An 18,723-nucleotide genomic window follows, 5' to 3' on the forward strand; every position below is an offset into this window, starting at 1 on the left:
AGATTCTCTCTCATTTTTTTAACCTTAGACTTATTAGAAAGATGAAGTACATAAAATATCTTTCAATAAGATCTTACAAGGACAACTACATTATTGAAGATCTGACATTACAGAGATTAGGAAAGTGCACAGAAAACATTAAGCTGTTAATGACTTTTGTAGAGGCTATTGAATTATAGATTAGATTATTTAAAAAATCTCAGAAATGTACTCAATTAATAGGTCAAATTCGGCTCATTTGTTTTGGCGAATTGATTTCAAATTCGGCAAGAACATTAACTAAGGGCACAATCACTGAAGTTTATGCTAATATGAAAGCTTCAGCTTGATGAATGCCTGGTTATGTTCCTAATTAAGCTCAGTTTGCTGCATTTATTCACCTCTTCGTTATTTTTGTCCTAGTCTATTCTATATTTTTATTTTGTTGTTGTTATTATAATGATAAAGATCTATTGACTTGCAGCTTAGGTGCCACTCCTTTGATGGAACTTATGATTGCAGCTGGAAAGACTGTCCCTCAGCTACAACTGGAATTTGGACTAGCTGTTGAAAGAGTGTATACTGGGTCATTTATGACCTCTCTTGATATGGCAGGTTAGTTTTTGATATAAGAAAGTTTTCTTTTTGTTGCAACTTGCAAGTATTGCTCATTATCAGTACAATGTTTCTTTCAGGATTTTCAATCTCTATAATGAAGGCAGATCAAACTCTGTTGCTACGCCTGGATGCTCCCACGAAGGCTCCACATTGGCCTGTTGGTTCTGCTGGTCTGTCAATGTGTTAGAATATTGATACTTCTTTATGTTTCATCTTTTCACTTGTCTATAAGATGCTTTAGGACGAAATGTCTGGAATTTAACATCATATATTGCATCACATAATGATGGTCTAAATTGAACTATTATGAAGAATATAAACTCAACAGTTAATTATAGTGGCTACAGCAGTTAACCATTTTATATTGAAAATTCAAAATAAATTTCAGGTGATTTTGGGTTTATTAAGCCTATGTTTCCTGTTTTCTTTTAGGTAATCGTCCACCTGCCAAGATTCCTGTTCCGTTGCCACCGTCTCGTTCGACAAAGAGTGAGGATGTAAGTTCCAGAAATTAATACTTTAGAAGACTATATTAGGAATGGACCTGTTGCTTGTTATAAAAAAGTAACCTAATTAAGTGTTACATTTAAAGTAAATAAAAATATCTTTCATGCAGAATGTAGATATTAGGTTTTTAGTTGCTGTCACTGAATTTTGAGTCTTTGATGTTACCATTGATAGATATAGATGATGGCTAATCAAATGAACAATTTGGACTATATTTTAGGGTTTTAGCAGTACTGCTATCAATGGAAGAGTATGTAATGACATCATATTTAAGCACTCATGTAAAAAAAATAATGTAAAGTTTAATTACTAATTTTTGTGTTGATCGATGTTACAAATTGGTCAAAGGTGCCCCTCTTGTTCCCATTGCCCCAGAGTAACAAAAAGTAATATGGGTTACATAAATTGTTTAAGGTCTTATTGCTGACGTTAGGCATTTTTCGCTTGAAAAATAAAATAATTTCACAAATGGCATCAGATGTTTTGTTGTCCAAAGGAGAACTAAAATAAAATAAGAATATATATATATATATATATATATATAGAGAGAGAGAGAGAGAGGGAGAATAACACAAATGTATATATATATATATATATATATATATATATATAGAGAGAGAGAGAGAGAGAGAGAGTAACACAAATGTACATTTTTTTATATATTGATAGATGAAATTCAATTCCTTGGAAATAGATCCTTAAATTATATCCTTTTCGGTAATGTGAATAGCTGGTAGGGGTTGTTAATATTGTTAAATGAGTTTTTGGGTACATGACATTGTTCATACCTTGTTGGGTTTGAGGAAAAGACAGTTTCTTGTTGTGGTTGACCGGCATCTTCATTCATGTTTGTTCTTGGTAGTCATTAAGTCGACCAAAGAAGCTTAGCGAACACGGCCGCATTCTTGAAACTGCTATTGAAGCAGCAGTAAATGCAGTAATTGATATGAGGGACAGTTTGAATGACTGGGATAGCAAAGTTGGTGATGGTGACTGTGGGTCAACAGTAAGTTGTGTACTCAAACTGTCTTAATTATCATTTATGCCTTTTGATTCACAATTTACTGTATGATATACATGATTAACTTGCATTTGCAGATGTATAAAGGTGCTACAGCAATCCTTGATGATATGAAAAAATTGTATGCACTTTGTCCATTATTTTCTTTTGTAATTTAGTTAGGGAGATTCTTCTAGAATAGTAGTTTTGGCAATCCCCAGCCAGATTTACTAAGACATATATTTACTTATGCAAGCTGTTTGCCACCATTGTAATTGGTTTTATGTTTTCTGGATATCTGTAGCTTTTTGATGAAGTGTCATAGGTTTTGATGAGTCATTATCTTTAGACAGGGAAGGGGTATATTTATCTTGTTTATAACGCTTTCCTGTAGTACCATGTATAATATATTATTTTAAGATTCCTCTTCTGATATGGTGCTTGCCAAGGTGTGCTTATAGATATTTTTCTTGGTCATAGAGATACTTGATTTCATTTTATTATACATTTTGTATTAGTGTCATTGCAAGAAGAATCCCATCGATGCTTGAGAGACTTGAATTCCCATAATTCTGCTAAGGATATTTCTGATGGGAGATATTTTAATGTATAAAACTGTTCTAGTCAAACAGACCACTGGTGTTTGGAGCATGATGTTATAGCTTTGTTTGTTAGCTCCGGTGTAACTCGTTTTTCCTCCATTATCATTTCTGCAGCGATTTGCTAGTGTAATGTATTGACTGATGGCTCGTGGCTGTCAGCTTTGGTTATGTGGTTTTACAATTTTTATAACAATGTTCTTTTACCTCGGTGATTGTCATTATAATATGTATTTTTGTTGTATATTTGAATCTTACTTGATGAATCATCTTCATCTGTCCCAGTTATCCTCTGAATGATGCTGCAGAAACAGTGAATGAAATCGGATCATCTGTCAGAAGAGCTATGGGAGGAACAAGTGGAATCTTGTAATTTATTTGCCCGTTCTCTGCTTGATTTTTACTTACAGATATAACTAGAAATATAACACACTCTACATTTTTCTCTGAACAGATACAATATATTTTGTAAGGCAGCATATGCAAAGTTGAAAGCTAACTCAGATTCAGATGTCACAGCAAAGCAATGTGAGATAACGATCTTCTGAAACATTTTTTACTTGGACACCTCGTCTTACTGACATTTTATTTCAGGGGCTGAAGCACTCGAAGCTGCCATTGCTGCAGTCAGTAAATATGGTGGGGCTAATGCTGGTTATCGTACATTATTAGACGCACTTATTCCTGCATCGTCAGTTCTGAAGGAGGTTAGATCAATTGCCATTTTGCTCCTTTTTGTTGATCCGGTCCTAAGATTTCACGCTAAGAATTTTGTTTTGCAAGCAGAGATTAACTGCTGGTGATGATTCTTCTACTGCATTTGTTCTTTCATCCGAAGCAGCATTGTCGGGAGCTGAATCAACTAAAGACATGCAGGCGCAGGTTCTGTATCATCTTACCTTCACCTTGTTTAGTATTTAGGATTTTGATTTGATTGCACTGGACTATTTCTTTTGGTTGGATGATGTTGGCTAGAAAACTTCATTGAAGTAGGAAGCTGTTGTTGGGATATTGCAGGCAGGGTGGTCAAGCTATGTGTCAGCGGCTATCCTTGCGACAGTTCCGGATCCGGGGGCGATGGCAGCAGCTGCTTTGGCTGTGAAGGCTAAATATGAAAAAGCTTCTTGAACTCCCATCTTTCATCTTGAGCTCCCATCTTTCATCTTGAGCACTCATTCTACCTTGGCCGAGTTTTGTTTAGTAATTGGCTTTCCGCTTTTGCTTTTTTCCTCTCTTTTTCCGGATGCATCAAGCTGAGAGAGCCAGTTTCATACGCATACATACACACAATACTTCATTGAGTTTTAAAGCAATTCCCAAATGTATGGTGGTAAATATACTGTTACAAAACAAACAAATTAGTTATTAAATCAGTCTTTCCTGGATAATCAATGACGTAATAATAATCTTTATATGTCTATATTGCCTCAAGTTTAGTTCTTTCTGTGTAAACAGATAGCGTAAGAATTTTATGATCGGTATAGATATAGGACTTCTTTTTATATAGGTAATGTCTTCAAATCTTCAATGTAAAGATTACTAATGCTAACTCTAAATAGGTGTGATAATTACGTTTATTCGACTTTAGCTGTCTAGATGCATAAGCAATCACTTTACCCTCGTGCATGAGTACACGCTCGAGTTCATTCAATGATAATCCCACACAGTCCTTCCCCAACAAACCCAAGAAAAATGTGAACCTCAATAACATTCCTTGACAGTTTCTAATCTATTACTGTTTGAATCTTATGTGGGCCAACTTTGACACCATCTAATGCAACTATGCGACCTACAAAGGTCACCTTAGTTAGTCAAAACTCACACTTATTGAATTTGGCGAGAAGTTTGAAGCATAACTCGTAGATGATGATCATGCTCATCTTCTGATTGTGATTATACCAATATATCATCAATAAAGACCACACAAATTGATCTAAATAATGCTGAAAGATTCTATTCATAAAGTACATGAATGCTTTTGGCACATTAGTGAGATCAAACATCACCAAGAACTTTTAATGGCCATATATAATCCGAAAGACTGTTTTTGAAATATCTATTTCCTTAACTTTCAATAGATAGTATCTCGATCTTAAGTCAATCTTAGAAAACAAATAAGTATCCTTTAACTAATCGAACAAATTGCGTATAATCGAAAGGCGATACTTGTTCTTTATTGTTGTCTTATTAAACTGACGATAGTCGACACATTATTGAACAACTTAATTATTTTTAATAATTAATAATTTGATGTTTATGTATTTACTTTATTAAAGAAATATAATATATTAAATAATTTGATATATATATTAGGAAAATGGGAAGTGCGAATTGAATAATGGTTGGTGTGCCAGCCTTTAAATGGAGTAAATGGCACAACTACCTGCACTTCACTAACCATTAATGACATTCAAAGTTGACTTCCCCAATTTCCATTCATTCCTTAATCCTTATCGTCCAAGCATCACCTAAACATTGGCTTTATTTATATTTTATTTATTCTTATATAAATATTAGGGTAAACTATGTATTTAGTACCTAAACTATTAGTTTTGATCTATTTCAGTACCTAAACTTTCAATTTTTTTCAAAACCATACCTAACATTAGTTTTTGTTTCATTTTAGTACCAGCTGTTAACAACTTAACGTGTTTATTACATAAACTATCAAGTTTGGTCGTTTTAGTACCTAAACTTCCAATTTTTTCCAAAACTTAATGTTAAATTTTGAATAGATGTACCAAAATGAAATAAAAAGTAAACGTTATGTATGATTTTGAAAAAATTAAAAGTTTAAGTGGTAAAACGGATTAAAATTGATAATTTAAATACTAAACATGTGATCTACCCTAAATATTATTGCCAGTAGAGATCACACTAATGTCAAACACTTTATCAATTTAGTCCTCATTAACTATATAATAAATGCCATTTGTAACCTCTTTTCCCTTCACAATTTTAATTTAACAAATATCAACAATAAAGCATTCTACAATAACATCTATTTTTTTCTGTCGTCTAAAATAATTTCAATTTTTATAGAACTGTCCACGGAAAAAATTCATTTTCATTTTTGATTTTCAGAGTTTTGTACTTTTGTACGTGCCAAGGATCAATTTTTTATAGAAAATAACTTCAGTGACCGAAAATGCCTTATAATATACGATTTTAACTAACTTTTTTTGGATTTGCGAAAATAACCAACAAATTCGCAATGCGAACTCCAATTTCGTAACTCAGTTTCCAAATTCGCAACTCCATTTCTGAAATCGCAACGCGATTTTCCAAATTCGCAACACGAAATTTCAAATTCGCAACTCGATTTCTGAATTCACAACGCGAATTTCTTTTCGCAACACAAGTTTCCTTTTCGCAACAAGATTTTGTTTTCGTAATTCGATTTTCAAATTCACAACACGAATTTTAATTTCGCAACAACTTTTATTTTCACAACACAAATGTTTTGGGTATATAAACTACGCAGCAGCAATAATTCATAACCTAAATCCCTAAATCGCAACTCATTTCATCTCCATCTCTCACTCTCTCCGGCGACATCCGTTCCTATATCCAATGACATCCTTCCCCATCTCTAATCTTTTTTACATAATTTTATTTCTATATAATTTTTCAATGATTCCTCTCCCAAATTATCAACTATCAACTTAATAAAGGTATGTTTTTCTCTAAGTTAGTGATGATATCTAGTTTATAGCTCGTTTGTTTAGTAAATTAATTTACAATTTGTAGAATGAAATCATCTAATGTTGATCATGTTTGGATAGATTTGTGTTTTGGAGGGTCATGGGAGAATGTTAATGGTTTTTTACAATATATAAAGCATTTACCCATGAATCTTCAACTAAAACTGTCATTAAAAAAGTTAACTTATGAAACTCTAATGTTATGTGTTTCAAAGAAATTGAATTTAGAGCCTCTAAGTGGATTTAGGCTATCTTATCAGAGAAAATGTAAAGTTTATTTGTTAACCGACAATGAAGATGTTGAACGATTCATTGCTTACATTAGTGTTTCGCAAGATGATGTTACATTGTATGTTGTTGAACCTAGAAGTAGTGAAATTGGGTCAGTAGCTGGTAGTAATAAACTAATTTCTTCAGCCCCAGTTTATGGTGCTCACAATGTACAACGTTGTTATCAACCTCAAAATTTAATGGTTCTACCACAATTTCATCACCAAGAAAATTTTGTTTCACCACATTTCCAATACCAAACACAATATCAAACACAATCTCAAAACCCACAACCTTTCCCTAATCCAAATCCCAATCAAGTTTCAACACCAAATTCTGGTTTTGGTATTGACCAGATAGACGATAATGAGCCAACAGAAAAAAATGCGAGTACTAGTCAGTATTCGAAATTTGATCTTGGTCAATACCTGAACTTTGATCTTGGTCAATAATCGGATTTTGATGACATTTCAGAAGAAGAAACAGACCCTGTGTGTAATGATTTTGATATTGGTCAATACCCGAATTTTGATGATGAAACAACCACTACCGAGGAATATGTTGTTGATGATAATGAGGAGGAAGTTACGGCTATGAATGAACATGTTAAACATCCATTCTGTAATTTATATAACCCTAAAGAAGAAAAACAAGAAAAACAAGAATGAGAAGTCCCCAAAGAAAAGAAAAAGAAGAAAATACCACGGGAGTATAACAGGAATATGCCAGAATTACTTCAGATACCGGAAGAAGTGTTGGTAAAGATAGCAGTTGATTGTTACACAAAAGTTATTCGTATCAAGAAAGATGATTGTTTTGATACAAAGGAAGACTTGAAGATAGCTTTGTATACGAAATGTGTGGAAGATGGCTATCAACTAAAAGTTAACAAATCAACCAAAGATCGTTTCGAAACAAAGTGTATGATTGGCAAAAACTGTACGTGGCGTATGATTGTAAAGAGGATAAAAGATTGCGAAATGTTTCAAGTTAGGACTTTTATTGATAAACATACATGTTCAAGAACTCAAGTTTTTCCTCACCATAGACAGACAAACAAAAAGGTGTTGGGTGGTTTTCTGGCTGAGTTATTGTTTTTGAATGGCAGAGTATATCGTGGACATGAAATTATGACTGACATGAATGCTCGGTTCAAAATTAGTATCTCATATTCTCAAGCTTGGAGAGCCAAATGTTATTCCTTGGAATTGTTGAGGGGTCGCCAGAAGCATCGTTTCCCCAACTGCCGACTTATTGTCACAATTTAAAGCTGAAGAATCCTAGGTTGGTAACTCATATCAAAATAGATAGAGATGAACATTTTGAGTTGCTGTTTATCGCCATTGGTGCTGCGGTTAGTAAATCAATATAATTTTGTTGACTCATTTTTGTTAGTTACATGTATTTCACATTTAAATGATTATATTTATTGTGTATATTATTTTGTAGATTCGTTCGTTTATTACTTGCATGCGCCCATTTATTATAGTTGACGGAGCACATTTGAAAGGTCGATACCTTGGAGTAAACTTATTAGCAGTAGCCATGGATGCTAACAATGGGATACTGCCAATAGCTTACGGGGTTTGCAAATCAGAAACCTTTGATTCATTGACATGGTTTATGGGTCATCTTAGGGATTGCATAGGTCCTATTAGCAATCTGACAATCATATCCGATAGGACAAACTCAATTGACAACGCTATTAGAAGGTGTTTCCCAGATGCTTTTCATGGACTTTGTGGTGTTCATTTGTATAGAATTCTAAAATCAAGGTCTGCTGGTATAAAAAATCACAAATGGACATACTGGAAGGCTGTAAAAGCTTATCGGGAAGTGATTTTTAATAAGCATATAAATTGTTTAAGACGTGTTTTGCCTCAATGTGCTCAAACACTAGAAGATGTCGGGTTTGAAAGATGGTCAAGAGTACATCAACTTGGAGCAAGATATGGTTTCATGACGTCTAATAGTGCAGAATCAATCAACGCTCTAAGTCGTCATTCCCGAAAATTACCCATTACTATGTTAATGGAGTTTTTTTGAGCCTCTATTCAACAGTGGTACTACAAGAAAAGAAACCATGCATATATTATTTCTTTAAATTCGTAACTTATCATATTTAATAGATTTTACTAAGTATTATTTATTTAAATTTACAGGAATATTAGAACGTCGTGTTACACCATGGACTGAAAAAAAAGATAACGAAACGTGTTGTGAAGTCAACGTCATGGAGAGTTGAACCATGTTCAAACACTTTGTTTGAAGTATTGGATAATAACTTAAATGGGCTTGTCGATCTAAATACAAAGACGTGTAGTTGTATGAAATGACAAACATCTGGTTATCCATGTGGCCATGTTATAAAAGTTGCTCTTCATCTAAACCAAGATGATTTAAGCGCATACGCTATGGATTGCTACACTACAGAAATATATCGACAGACTTATGCCGAGATTGTCTACCCTATTCCACATCCTTCTGAGTGGGACATACCAGATGACTTACAAACAGTTTTTCCACCAGTCATGGACAGAAGGCTACCTGCCCGACCAAAAAATCACGATCGTATACCGTCTAAGGGTGAAGAGAAGAAGATATCGACATGTAGTTGGTGCAAGGAAAGTGGTCATACAAGGTTGACCTGTGGATCACCAGTGCCATCACAATCATCTTTTCCTCTACCAAAATATGGATCCTCATCAAAAATCCAAAGCTCATATGGTGCCAAGCAAAAGGAAATCAAAATCACAATCAAAATCAAAATCCCAATCACAACCGGCTTCACCTTTTGGGACTATTAACTTAGGTGATTTTTAAATGCAAAAGTTATATTATGTGTATTTTATGTGTGAATGCATACATTTTTAGTTAGGCATGCATTAGTAACTTGAGTTTGAACATTGCTATGATCTGTTCAGTTGTTATCACTTATCATATTGTTGTCTGTTATCTTTTTGAAGGTGTTTACCTTGAATTGAATTGAAAGTTAAATTCGCAACACGAAAGTTAAATTCGCGTTGCAATTGTTGTGAAAGTCAAATTCGCAACGCAAAAATAAAATTCACAACACGAAAATCGAATTCGACAAATAAAAATCGCAATGCGAATTTGACTTTCGCATTGCGAATTCGATTTTCTTAAAGGTAGTGTACCTTCAACAGGTCTTTTTTGCCTTCAACATAATGCAGATTGAAATTAAACAACAAATCAATTAAAAAAAAAAATAATTCTTATTTACACTTGACACATCAATTTGCCCCAGACAGTACATCCAAATGCTCCTAACAATAGGGAGCTTACATCCAAATACATCAATTTCACGTAGCTCACTTGAAGGATTAACCTGCAGAAACATTATGGCCATGAGATTTTCTACACATCTAAAACCAACAAATATGAGCTGAAATTATTGAATTCTAGGTACTTAACAAAACATTTTCAAACTACTTTTGATCAATATTTCATCTAAAACAAAGAGTATATATGTTAACAACACTTGCTCAAACTTACCAATAACAAATGGTTGTTTATGCACACTTTCAGCACCCGGATGCAAGTAGGCAACGTCTCGCATATATCTCTCTAGCCATAAAATACCCAAACCACAACCCTACTGCACCTCTATCTCTATCTGTCAGAGGTAGAAACGATTTACCTCCTCTCGTCATACGTTCCAAGCACATGCATACAAGAGGACCACAATTCCCTCTGGCTCCCGACGTTTGTTGTGGCGTTGTCTCGTCTCTCATTTTTGTAACTTTTAACTTATTTGGCTTCTTGTTTCCTGAATTAGTCCAATAATCAATCGCATCCAAGTATTTAGCCAAATGATCGCACCATCCCCTACAAATAATATTTTTCAAATCAGACAATGGTATGTAATTCAACATGATGTCATATACTATCATCTTTAGGGATGGGAGCTGAAGCTCGACGAGAATCCAATGACGATATTCCATAACAGGGATAAACACCTATAATATATTAAATAATAATTCAACTGCGAACATCAAATAAATTTTATGAACACCTTTAAATATGCAAAAATAAATACTAACCTTATCGACATCCCACCACACAGGATAAAGGATAGCTTTGCCATTACCCAACGCATATGAAGCGTCTCTTTGATCCTGCAAGTGAGCTGCGTGAAAAGACGAAGGCATAATAGTCCATCGTGTCTTTTTGATTTTCTTCAATTTCCTTATAACCAGAAGACGTGACACATATGCATCAATATGTTGTTTTATAAAAAAAATACATATATTAGTGAATTTAATAAATTTTAAAAAAAAATAATCAAAATAAATATAAGAAGAATATAATACTTACCCCCCATTTGAAATAGCCATTCTCTTCAACCGCTAATAAAACACCCCAACAAGACTGCTCAAGAAACAAATGTATATTGTCAATATTGCATATGTTAGTGTAGCACCCCTGGCTCCGCTCATGTAGATAAAAATCAACTGCGGTCTTAGCGCAAAGGGTATTATCCATAATTGTGTCCGGTAGTGTGCTCATCTCGTGTTGAGGAATGGAACTAGAGCCAACTCTGATCCATCATACTGGGCAAAAGAGGGGGTTTACCAATATGTCGACATAGTATGCCATGTGGATCCTGAACGGTGGGAGGTGGATCCTGAACGATGGAAGAGGCCTCTTGAACGATGGGAGGGGCCTCTTGAATGATGACAGGTGAATCTTGAACAATGGGAGGTGGATCCTGAACAATGGTAGGTGTATCCGGCTTCTTCTTACGCAGTCTTGGAACTATTGGGGTGAAAGGAGACATAATGACACGTCCAAAACGTCTGATGCGTGAACCCCGTTGTGCAAGAAAAACCCAACGTAAAACACCTACCTTATTGGACCGCTAAAAATAAATTAATACATAAATAAATAAATAAATAATGCCGAAAAAAGGTTATTTGCATTTTTAGTATAGTATTTCTTATAAAATTAAACAAACTTACCTCATTGCGTAGAGTATGAACCTCATTCTGCAACGATGAAACAATCTCACGTAGAGCGGCTACCTCATCACGTAACGTAGATACCTCACCACGTAAAGCACCATTGTCATCGAGTAAAACAACTACCTCATCACATAAAGATCGTACCTCATCACGACATGCACCATTGTCATCACGTAAAGTACCGACCTCATCACGCAAAGCACTAACCTCATGAGGTGGAGAATGGGGAGATAAATATCGTGGCATCTTTGTCGGTCGCCTATCATGAGGTGATGGTGGAGAAGAGGCTCAATGATGTGATGAAATAGGTGATGGCTTTCGGTGTCTATGTGTATAATCGACTCGATCAGGTGATGATTCTCGGTGTCGAGCTATAGAATCGGCTTGATCAGGTGATGGCTCTCGAAGTGGGGGGTGCTCATCATCCGTCCCGTAAAAAAATACCTACTAGCTTGCCACAAATCAGTGGCAAGCTCAGCCTCTGTGGGTGTCAGCCTCTGTAATGAATAGTTTACCTCTTAACAATATAAAAGCCCAAACAAAGTCAAACGTCTACTAGTAATAACTTGTTTATATATGGTAGTATTTGTGTTAACTTACATCATTCATCGTCGTATATGGTAGTAAATCTTTCCAATCCAACAACCGGATGCTCCTCCAGGTAATAGCCCTAGGAATATCATTTGAATTTTTGATGGCATATGTACGCATGCTGGGAAAAGCCTCAAATATCCAAATCTACAAACAATATAATACACAAACATTAATTTTAGTAATTATTAAATAATTAATTATAATTTTAGAAATATTATATAGAAATTCTTACTTTAAAGGCCCAAATAAAGTCTACCAAAGTATATTTAGAACCATGGCCATGCAAACTATGACGGTCCTCAAAGGCATACGACAATTTTTTCTAAGTAGTTTTCCATATATATGAACCCTACGGAAACACATTTCATGCATCTAGGTCATCTACCAATAATATTAAATCCTGATAAATAGGTTGCCTACCCTCTTTGGCTAAAAAACCGGCATTCAAAAGTAATAAAAGGCATACTCGGACAACATCAATGTCATCTATCCGAGTAAAACCATCTTTAAGAAGTAATCTTCTCAAATCGTCGACGTGTAAACTGAGCTTCACCTTTGCTAGCTCAGGAAAAACCCGAAATAACCATGATGTGCGAGCGATATGACTAGTATACGGACCTACTTCATCGTGTCGTCCGAAACGTAGACCAGTGACTAAACAAAACTCTTCCCACCCAAAACGAGTATACGCCAGTGGAAAATAAAACCATATCTCTTCATTACCACGTTGTATCCCCTTGGGTAGATCGTTAGTCATGGTCTGAAGAAAAAAATGAGTCAACATAGCATCTCCACCTGTATGTTGTACTTTCAACCATGGCCCGAAATAAGTATTCTCAAACAAATTTCTTTGTACAGGTGTAAATGTCGACGCAATTGTAGTGGCTAGGCTTAATTTATTCCTTAAAGTTAATGCAGTCGAAAAAAATTCCTAACAAAAACAATAAACATACCAAGTTAGATATACCAAAAACTACAAATTATACACAATAAATAGACATGATATTAAACAGGGAAAATATAGCCAAATATGTTTCAAACTAGCCCAGTATTCACGTAAGTCATTATTCTATCATAGTTCACAAAATGCATCAAATAACATTCCAGAAGTAAGCACTTATATAAACATTTAAAAGGACAACATATAGGTTTAGTGCAGGTTCAAGGATAACATAAAGAGTAGTAGTTTATTCTTGAAACTTAAATTCGCAACACTGTGAAGTTAGTATTTGTCTTTGTTTTTTGGTTGAAGTAATGCAATTCATTCAAGTTTCAATTTGCAGAAGAAGAGTAGTTTTTAAAACTTAAATTCGCAACACGAAAATGAAATTCGCAACGCGAAAATAAAATTCGCATCGCGAAAATGAAATTCGCAACGCGAAAACTAAAACCGCGTTGCTATTTTCGTGTTGCGATTTTCGTGTTGCGAATTTCATTTTTGTGTTGCGAATTTAAGTTTCAAAAACTACTCTTCTTCTGCAAATTGCAACTTGAATGAATTGCATTACTTCAACCAAAAGACAAATACTAACTTCACAGGGTTAAAGACTAAACAGTTTAGCAGTATTGGCACCAACCGAATGAATTTACTAAGCAATCTAAGTGAAATGGTTAATATATATATTGAAATTACGAGTAAATTTATCATCAATTTAAATATGAAAAATCTAATAATAATACAAAAATTTCAAAATGAAAATAATTAAAAAAACTAACCCTCGGTGGTTGATTTTCCATTTTTGGCCGTGAATGGTTGTGAGATGGTGGCTTTGAGAGATGGAGATAGAGGGGGGTCGTCGGATATGGGATATAATGTTTACATTTGTGTTGCGAAATTAATATTCGTGTTTCAAATTCGAAAATAAAATTCGCGTTGCGAAAATAAACGCGCTTTGTGAATTTGAGTTTTGTGTTACGAATTACAAATTCGCGTTGCGATTTCAGAAACTGAGTTGCGAATTTGGGAAATTCGCATTGCGAATTTGGAAACTGTGTTGCGAAATTGGAGTCCGCGTTGCGAATTTGTTGGTTATTTTCGTAAATCCAAAAAAAGTTGGTTAAAATCGTATATTATAAGGCATTTTTAGTCACTGAAGTTATTTTCTCTTTTTTATAAAGAGCTTCAATTCAACCTCCCCTATTTCCTCTCAAAGAACAATTACAAGTTTGTTTACTAGGCCAAAATTTGACCAACTAATTGAGAAACTAAAAAAAAATACATTAAATGCGAAAATTAAGCGGATTTATTAGTTAGAGAGGTGATTATTATTTTTATAGGTTTTAGGTTTGAGCACCAGCGGTTGTAAGGTATTTAAGGGTTCATTGTTAAATGATTAAGTCTTTAGAACAAATACAACCACATGTAGTCACTCTAAATTAATAAGGGTAAAGTACACAAAGGGTCCCCCGATTGTAGAGTATTGCTTTGTTAAATCCTTCGACTATTAAAAGTTACAAAATGATAGTCCGACTATAGAGTGTTGCTTTGTTGAGTCTCTCGACTATCAAAGGCTACAAAATGGTCACCTGACTATTCATTATGTCCAAACTCTTCCTTTTCCGGTAAAAAATTGGCGGTTGTTTAATCTGGACGTTAACATGATGATGAGATGTGATAGTCGTTTGAGATCAGATTTTATCATATTACATTCAGCCAATTAACGTTCAACCTGTCATATTTTTTAACGGAAAATGATGAGTTTAGAACATATCGAATAGTCGGGTGACCACTTTTGATAGTCGAAGTACTCAACAAAGCAACACTCTATAGTTAAATGATCATTTTGTAACTTTTAATAGTCAATGGACTTAATAAAGCAGTGCCCTATAGTTAGGGGACCATTTGTATTTTACCCAATTTACAAAGAAAATACTTCAAATACTAATGCCCTCATTAAGAACTTCATCTCATGGCTTCACAGTAACCAACTCGTCCTTATTCTTGATTCACCTCAAACAATTTTATGTAGTCCACTAATTGTAATTACAAGAACTCAAGAAATCGATTAAAAAAAATCAAGAACAAGTACAAAAAAATGGGTCAAAATCAATAAAATTTGAAGAAATGAGTAATGAGATTTTGGTCGAGTAATATACCTACTATCTCGCACATAGAGCATTTCTTAAATGCATTTTTAACTTAATTTTATATAGATTATAAACCTTTAGTTTAGTCAAAATCCACCCTTTAACTTTTGTTATTAATAAATTAAATTACCTATACTAACATCGTTACACAATTTTGACAAAAAAAATTAAATTCACACTTCTATTTTTCTTACATATCATCACCAAATAATATTTAGATAAATAATAATAATTTTTTAAACCTCCCTATAAATAAGTTAAACAATTTTTTTAGTTTAAATGGAGAATTCAAAGAAAATTATAATTTTTTTATTGACGGATCTTCTGAACGAGTTCTCTTGTTGCTGGCAGATGTTAAGAGGAAAAGACACTCTAGATATGTAAACTATAGGCCGTAGTTAATCTCCTTGATTTGTAATTCTAGCTCATTTAAGTTTCTATTCATTCACATCGAAAAAACGAGAGGAAAATAGTATAAAATATATTATTGTAAATTACAACTTTATTAACTAACAAGATTAGTTCGATGATAAGCGGTTCGATATTATTTAAATAGATTTCGAGTTCGAGTTATTGTGTATACAAAATGTCCATAATGAAAAACTGGTCTACTACAATCAAATGTATGACACAGATCGATTTAGATTAATTAGAGTGAAATTTTGTAATTGTTATAAAAACTGCGCACTTATTAATCTAAAAATAATATAGAAAATAATAATGAATATTTATTATTATAAAATATCAAAAGTATAATGTGATAAAAAAGAATGAACGAGTTTATTCTTTTTCTTTTAAACTTCTTAGAAGATAAGATAAAAATAAATGGAAATAAAATACTCATTTTATTTTGGTCTATCGAATGAAATTAGTTGATGCCTGTGACCACTCCTTTGGTGCTCAAGTTCGTTGGTCGTTTGTCTCCCATGATACAACAACTAGTGATCAGTTATAGTAGCACATCTGCACAAATCACGAACGATCATTGCCTTCGACTATCACCGAAAAAAATAAGGAAGAAAAAACATTTTCAATAGTTCTTGAAAATCTGAGTTATGACATCTGTTAAGATGTGAAAAACCTAACATGTTTAATCACTATTTATAGAGATTTTCAAGAGAAATTTAATCGAACCAAATATCTTTTAATATTCAACATTAAACAGATAACAATATCTTTTAATTTGAAATATTCAAAAGATAAAACTCCTTTTACCATTCAAACTTAAATAGATATTATTTTAATTTAAAATATACAAAAAATATATAATTATCTTTAATATTCAAAATTAAAAAAAAGTAACAAATACATTTTAAAATTTATATATTCAAAGAGTGATTATCCTACTAATATTTAAATTAAATAATATATTTAATTTACAATGGTGAAAAGGTAAACTCTTTTTACTATTAAAACTTAAACATATAAAAGTATATAATTATTTTTTAATATTCAAAATTGAAAAAATAACAAATACCTTTTATAAATTGACTTATTAAAATAGTAAGGCTTAAATATATAAAAGGTGCCCAACGTATGTCTATTTTTTCAGTTTAGTGCCAATTTTTTTTTTCGTTCAAGTTTGGTGTCTAACGTTTCATTCCGTTACTCAAAATGGGTCACGCCATGACGGACCATTAGTTTTCTCCGTTAAGTGACATGTGTCACAATAGGGTAATTTTAAAAAAATATTTAATTTAAAAAAAAAAGAAAAATTATATATATTTTTTTAAAAAAAAAATTAGAAATAACCCCAAAACATTGAAAACCTTTATTTGAACCCATTAACCTTTAACCCCGTCATCAAACCACCCTTCTCCGACCAGTGGTGGTGTACACTGTCGCTCCCACCGAACTCAGTAGCAACCGGCGATCTCAACTTGGCCCTCAGATCACCCGAAAATCGGTCACCGTTGAGCTTAACCGCAAGGAAACTATTCGGTCGCCCACCGCTCGTCGGTAGTCATCACCACCTAGCCCAATGGAAGCACCGCCCCAAACCAGTCATAGTCCAGTCATCCATTGGCCTCCAGTCGTCGCCGTTCGTGGTGGAGTGGAGTTTGAAAGTCTGACGAAAAGCCCCTATCACCGTTCGGTTTTTGCGATTTTCGATCGAAACCGCTGCCTTTCTGACTCACCACCACCGAAGCTGAGCTCGCCAGTCCTTTCCGACCAAAACCCAACCGGTTTGGCAAGCCACCTTTGCGGAGCGGGCGAGCTTGGAAGAGTAATGGGTGAACGGTTTAGGGGTTAGGGGTTAAAATGAAGGTTTTCAAAGTTTTGGAGTTATTTCAAAAAAATTAAAAATAATATAAATTGTAACATGTCTTATATAATTTTTTTAATTTAAATAATTTTTTTTAAAATTACCAGACATTTTTATTAGTAAGACATGTTACAATTTATATTATTTTTAATTGTTTTTTTGATAATTTAGAATTAAAGCTTCAAAAAAAGCTTCAAATAAAAATGTCCAATTTCATAAGTAAGAAGCTTTTGATAAAGCTTAAAATAAAGCTAATTAAGTTATTATTTTTAAAATAAAGCTTCAAATTAGTCCTTATGTAATTGATAATTTATAATTAAATCCATAAGAGTATAATTTGAATAAGATATGTAATTGATACTCTATGTTTGTTCGATGTATAATTTACTTTTGTGCTTTCATGAATTTGGTACTTTGTAATTAAATTAATTTAATTATGCTATGTTCCTCTCAAAAATTTAAAATTTTCAACTATTATAAAGATAACTATTTTGCTCCTTTTCAAAAATTAATAAGACATGTTACAATTTACATTATTTTTAATTTTTTTGAAATAACCCAAAAACTTTAAAAACCTTCATTTCAACCTCTAACCCCTAAACTGTCTGATTGCCCCTCTTCCAAGCTCGCCCGCTCGACGAAGGTGGCCTACCAAACCGGTTGGGTTTTGGTCGGACAGGACTGTCGAGCTAAGCTTCGGTGGCGGTGAGGCGGAAAAGCGGCGGTTTCGATCGAAAATCGCAAAAATCGAACGGTGATGGGGGCTTTTCGTCGGACTTTCAAACGCCACTCCACCATGAACGACGACGACTGGAGACGAGTGGATGACTGGGCTATGATCGGTCTGGGACGGCGCTTCCACTGGGTTAGCTGGTGATAACTCCCGAAAAGTGCTGGCTGAGGTTGGAGGTGGGCGACCGAATGGTTTCCTTGCAATTAAGCTCGACGGTGACCGATTTCGGGTGATTTGAGGGTTGGGTTAAGGTCGTTGGTTGTTGCTAAGTTCGGTGGGAGAGGCGGTGTACACCACCACTGGTCAGAGAAGGGTGGTTCGATAACAGGGTTAAAGGTAATGGGTTAAAATAAAGGTTTTCAAAGTTTTGGGGTTATTTCA

General features: G+C 33.9%; 1 protein-coding gene and 1 long non-coding RNA gene across 2 annotated transcripts in view; one reads left to right on the forward strand and one right to left on the reverse strand.

Moving 5' to 3' along the window:
* LOC120124710 (putative 3,4-dihydroxy-2-butanone kinase) overlaps positions 1–3,846 on the forward strand; it is a 27,945-nt gene extending 24,099 nt beyond the window's left edge. The window contains 10 exon segments of the mRNA XM_039143311.1: positions 464–594; positions 675–767; positions 1,030–1,094; positions 1,967–2,110; positions 2,203–2,246; positions 2,989–3,072; positions 3,158–3,231; positions 3,298–3,410; positions 3,490–3,585; positions 3,721–3,846. Coding sequence (XP_038999242.1) covers positions 464–594; positions 675–767; positions 1,030–1,094; positions 1,967–2,110; positions 2,203–2,246; positions 2,989–3,072; positions 3,158–3,231; positions 3,298–3,410; positions 3,490–3,585; positions 3,721–3,831 — 955 coding nt within the window. The 3' untranslated portion in view covers positions 3,832–3,846.
* The window catches only part of LOC120124711, a 14,402-nt gene extending 10,460 nt beyond the window's left edge, over positions 1–3,942 (reverse strand). The window contains exon 1 of the long non-coding RNA XR_005516299.1: positions 3,876–3,942. This is a non-coding gene — a long non-coding RNA (uncharacterized LOC120124711). The remainder of the gene's footprint in view (positions 1–3,875) is intronic.
* Positions 3,943–18,723: the final 14,781 nt, after the last annotated feature.

Source organism: Hibiscus syriacus, unplaced genomic scaffold, assembly GCF_006381635.1.
Source record: "Hibiscus syriacus cultivar Baekdansim isolate YM2019G1 unplaced genomic scaffold, ASM638163v2 tig00110429_pilon, whole genome shotgun sequence".
NCBI lineage: Eukaryota > Viridiplantae > Streptophyta > Magnoliopsida > Malvales > Malvaceae > Hibiscus > Hibiscus syriacus.